Source organism: Nanorana parkeri, unplaced genomic scaffold (genome assembly GCF_000935625.1).
Source record: "Nanorana parkeri isolate BGI_ZX_2015 unplaced genomic scaffold, ASM93562v1 scaffold1800, whole genome shotgun sequence".
Lineage (NCBI taxonomy): Eukaryota > Metazoa > Chordata > Amphibia > Anura > Dicroglossidae > Nanorana > Nanorana parkeri.
The window spans coordinates 111,560-116,801 of record NW_017308068.1 but is presented as its reverse complement, the minus strand read 5'-3'; the positions used below and the strand labels follow the sequence as shown (position 1 = coordinate 116,801).

At 41.0% G+C, this 5,242-nt stretch overlaps 1 protein-coding gene across 14 annotated transcripts in view; it reads left to right on the top strand.

The window, feature by feature from the left end:
• The window catches only part of NFASC (neurofascin), a 189,042-nt gene that overhangs the window by 75,222 nt on the left and 108,578 nt on the right, over nucleotides 1-5,242 (top strand). For all 14 annotated transcript variants that reach the window (XR_001942046.1, XM_018571666.1, XM_018571659.1 and 11 more), the window contains 2 exons: nucleotides 258-405; nucleotides 4,067-4,191. Coding sequence is in view for 13 of the 14 variants with exons in the window: in XM_018571666.1 (XP_018427168.1) it covers nucleotides 258-405; nucleotides 4,067-4,191 (273 nt within the window). In the remaining variant the exon portion in view is untranslated. The remainder of the gene's footprint in view (nucleotides 1-257; nucleotides 406-4,066; nucleotides 4,192-5,242) is intronic.

The following is a 5,242-nucleotide window of genomic DNA, read 5'->3' as shown; positions in this document are numbered from 1 at the left end:
ATATATATATTTATTACTCTGTATAAAATTATATGACTAAAATACATTTAACTTGTTTTGTTAACCTTTTTTTGATCATTGACTTGTCCCCAATAAATAAACTTTTCTTTGGTTCCAGTCTCAGTTATGAAAAATTGTTACATTTTTTATAACAGAATTGCAAGTTGCCACATATCTTTACATACATTTTAATAAGTTCACCATGTAAACAATGAGGGTATATGATACAAGGCCACTTAGCTACTATGTTTTCTTAGAGCCAACTCGAATTGTAAAGGGTCCAGAAGATCAGATTGCTCGACGTGGCTCCACTGTGCGGTTGGACTGTCGTATTAGGAGCGATAATACTTTGAGAACGGTAGTCACTTGGATGAAGGATGATACTCAGTTATACATAAGTAGCAGGTTTGTACACGCAGAATATATTATTTGGTTAGAAATCACATCCGGATATCAATGATTTGTTTAAAACATGCTGGATATTTAAGCCCTTGTTCACATTACTGCGATGCGGCATCACAGGTGCGTTGAAGGGTATGTTGCGGTAGGGCAGCTCCTTCATTTGAATGGGCTGCCTACAGGGGCGGAACTACCGCCATAGCGACCCATGCGGGCGCTATGGGGCCCGCAACAGACGGGGGCCCGGTCAGGAGCAGAGCTCACAATCTTCCCGGCCGGGCCCCTACCAGCGTCGGACTGAGCATACGGGCACTGCCCGAGAGTCAAAGATGGGGCCCGTCAGCGACCCCCGAGCCCTTTTCAGCCCGAATGGAAGGGGATGCCGGTTTGTTAAAACGGCGACGGCAGTGTCGCCTGCCTCCCGGCCGGGCCGGTTATCCCGCACGGGACGCAAATGCTATATTTGAACTGCACGGATTCCGCTCGTTTGCGACCATTATATAACCGTGAACGTGCGGAATCTGACTGATTATTGCTCTTGCAGTATTTTGGGGTTTGCGTGGGTTAAAACTCTCTATTCACACTGGAGCGGCTGTCCGAATACGAGCAGAGCCGCTCTAAACAGATAAAACAATGCACTTTTATGTGCTTTGTCCAGACTGTTGCGGGACCGCACGGTACGAAACCGCACGGCCCCCAAAATAGTGCAAGCGCGATAATCCAGCGGATTATGCACGTTTGTGGCTATATAATAGCTGCAAACGAGCAAAATCCGTGCAGTTGTTTCACATATAGTGTTATATTACGCCTGCTGCCGGCCATCTTGGTGATGGACGCCGACAGTGAGAGGAGGGGACGTTCACCCGGCAGGATGCGGTATGCCGCCGGGTCCCCTCCACTCTCCTGACACTGTCGGGCTCTCAGTCCAAGAACGAGTGCCTGACATTTCATAAGGGGTGACCCCAAAATGACCGTCAGTCCAATGGTGGCATCCAGGTGCATGCACTATTTTTTGCGGGCAGGGGGTGTCTGGAATTCAATTGACATGAATGGCACTGCCGCGCCCCCTTTCACCCCAGAATGCAAGGAGACTTTGTGTATGTGATCACTGAGTCAATGGCATTATTATTTTTCTTTTTGTGGGTTTTTTTGGTGGGGGGTTTGTGGCGGGGGGGAGGGGGCCTTACAAAATTTTGCTATGGGGCCCTGTGATATGTAGTTAAGCCCCTGGCTGCCTACCACATCTAAATCGGACTTAAAGTGCATGCCCCCTTTTTTTTTTAAAGGTTATCATGTGTTGTGATGCAATGCAGATCCGATGTATATGCATTGGGGTGCCACTAAGAAATAATAACACTGCAACATGCAATCTCATGTGAGGATGTGGGATTGCGCTCATGTGTTGGAATGCATGTGCTACTGTATCACAAAGATGTGAATGAGGGCTTAAAATACATTGCTTGATGCTCTTGCATATCTGTGCCATTTCTCAATTTTCAAATGCCTTGCTACTTATAAGTACGTTTCTGTTTTGAAAAACACATCAACTTTAAAAAATATGAAAGTCTCCAGGACCCACAAAGGCATATGAAAATGCAAAATGTATAGCTATATGCCTATTTCTGGTCAAATGCTTTTAGTGGATGAATGATAAATATATCAGCCCTGGAGCATGCACCTGCATGCACCTTCAAAGAAGTCAGCAATTGTATCTGAAGTATTCCTGCACCAACAGATTTCTTTTACGGTCTAGTTGTGAGTGGGGCTCAATGTGAATCACGTGTCAGCTTTTTTTTAAATCTCTGGCATTACTTTCTATCTCTGCTACATTCCATATTAAACTAATTTTCCAAATACAAATGTTGTCCTCCGTTATTTGTTTACTCCGCATTATAGAGAAACAGCTTGTTTACTGTGTGAAACCATCATTAGGCAACTGGGCACAACTAGGAGTTTTGATTTATCTTGTTTGAAGCTGTAAAGATAGCTAGTAGCAGTTAATCACATTCTATCGGACATGTTTTGTAATGTTGAATGTTTGCGCTGCTTATTCAAGCAGCCTTTTCAGTTCTAAAGAGTGCCAGGAACATACCTTAGGGGTAGGCAGGGTTATTATTATTATTAATAATAATAATAATGGTATTTAAATAGAGCCGACACTTTACTCACGTACATACATAATAGGGCCAATTTAGACAGGGACCAGCTAATCTACCAGCATGTCTTTGGAGTGTGGGAGGAAACCAGAGTACCAGGAGGAATCCCACTCAAGCACAGGGAGAACATGCAAACTCCTTGCAGATAGTGACCTGGCCAGGATTCGCACCAGGGACCCCCCAGTTCTGCCAGGCAGAAGTGCTAACCACTACGCCACTGTGCTGCCCAGGGTTGTTAAAATGATGTTATATATAGGTGATATATGGTGTCAGGGGCCCCTACCCCTGTTTAGGAATGCTTGTTCCAGTTGGATATAGATGGCCTCTTCTTTGAAAGAGGCCATCTATATCCAACTGGAACAATCATAAATAAAACAGCATTGGGGACGTTCAGCACCATCTTCCACCCACATAAAATTCGCGTAATAAAAAGTGATGAGTAAGAGTGAGTTTGATTCATCAAGGGTTCAGTGAATCCTGTTAGAAATTTGGCTAACACAAACAAAGTAATTATTATTATAGTAATAGTATAATAATAGTTTGTTAGTAAATTCTGCCAATTTTAGAGCTAATAAGCAGGGCATTGTAAAAAAAAAAAAAAGAGGCATAGGAAGCTGGCACTGCGATAAACATGTTGCCAAAACGTTTTTTCAAGAATATTGGAGAGAGGGTACTTTTTATGTAGGTTTGATGTCAACATGGAAAATACACAAATTATTTATATTGCAGTTTTGGGGGGATGCTTTATGCTGTAAGGGGTGTTATGGAACAGTACGATTTTCATGGACAGCCTCATCAACTGCATACTTTGGCAGCACATATTGGAATGTATTTTTTGCCTTTTTTGGATTAGCTTTGCTTGCATACAACAGCAGCACTTAAATCTGATTTATTTCCCTTTCAAAAAAAGAGTTTTTTCAAGTAGTTTTAGAAGTGACACATACTTTTTCAACAAGGTATAAAAGGACTACTTTAACTGGTGGATAGAAATTGGCCATAGGTTCACTGGAGCTGTCCCTGTTCTTGCTCATGCACAACTCTGCTGGCAAGTTTTTTATCAAACCAATATCAAGAATTAAAAGACAGCAGATGATACAGCAATGTAAAAATTAGCCAGTGGTAGGACAGTTTTTATATGGTGGAGTAGACCAAAATGTAGAGACGCAAGGCACAGGCAGGTGTCTTCCTTTAAGAATCAAACCAAAGAGGCTATAACTCCGTTGTCTAAAATTTGGACATGAGGACAGTTTTAATGAGCAAGACTAGACTGTAATGTACTAAAGACACAGGGCACAAGCAGGTGTTCTACTTAAAGAATCCAAGGACTGCAGATGGTAAATCATTCTAATTGACTTTTCAAAAATAGTTTGAAAATTATTAATTTTGTGAAAGGCATTTGAAATGTCTTGTCTTTACAAACTGACCCCTAAATATTGTTATGTGTCTTGTTTTTGTGACATATTTTACACACAGAAACTTTGGGATGTTTTAATGGTTCTGATTTACTATAGAATGAAGAAGGAAGATGACGGCCTGACTATATTTGGAGTAGCAGGGAAGGATCAGGGAGCATACACCTGCGTGGCTAAAACAGAACTGGATCAGGACTTTGCAAAAGCCTATCTCACTATCCTGGGTAATTGCTTTTTCTAAATGTATTAGCTTGCTTTATAAGATAAAATCCAGATGTCTTGTAAGTGCATAGCTGTAAAACAAAAACATTTTCTTAGTAAATATTTCTTTACATATGATTACTATAAGCTATTTTGCAATTTACTGTTAGTAAAAATTATATTTCCATTTCTAGTTTCCATCTTCACCCAGCTATGATTTTCTAAAAATGTAAAAAAAAAATCAAATATGGCTACCTTGTAAATATGGTAAACGTGACAACAGTGGTAGCATTCTGTATATTATTGTGTACAGAAGTCCCACTGAAATGCAATTTCCTCCTCATGCAATTTTCTGGCTGCTTATCTCTTATTATATGTACAATAGCATGTTACAATAGACCCTTCTGAAAAAGCAGCAGAAAGTAGGGAGCGAGTAGAATCCTTCAGAAATAGAAGCAGGTAGAACATTACACTGAAATGTGTTAAAAACCTTACATAACTATATGTCTGACCAGGAGAGATTTTTTTATTTTTCTGAACAAAACTGGATTTACAATTTTACCATAGTACATTTGAAAGCTAGTGAAGGCCAGAAAAGTATGTTTTTTTTCACACAGGTTTGCCACTTTGACCTGGACAGTCAAGTTTTACAAACTGCTGTTTTGTTCAAAACATCACTTCCCTGCTGTCTGATTTTGACAGCCTGTGGACATTTTCTGTTTCCATGTGCATGTGCAGGGTGGCTTGCACAACATGAAGAAAAGGCAAGCACTTCATGTAAGATATTGCTCCATAGCATATTGGCCCCTGCAAAAGCTTGTAGCAGCCAAGCAGTCGTTTACCTGAAAAACTCGTAGCAACCAAGCAGCAAGACATCAGTAAGCCCACCCCCCTGCCCTCTGTCTCACATTTCAGAGCTTGTAGTGGCCAAAATGCTTGTCTTCCATGAGTTGTTATTATTATGTTAACACCTATAACTGTTTAACAATTCTAAACCATTGTTTTTAACCATACATAACAACCAACCAAGGGTGTAGATATTTTTGTTTTCCTTTGGGGGGGGGGGGGGTTTCC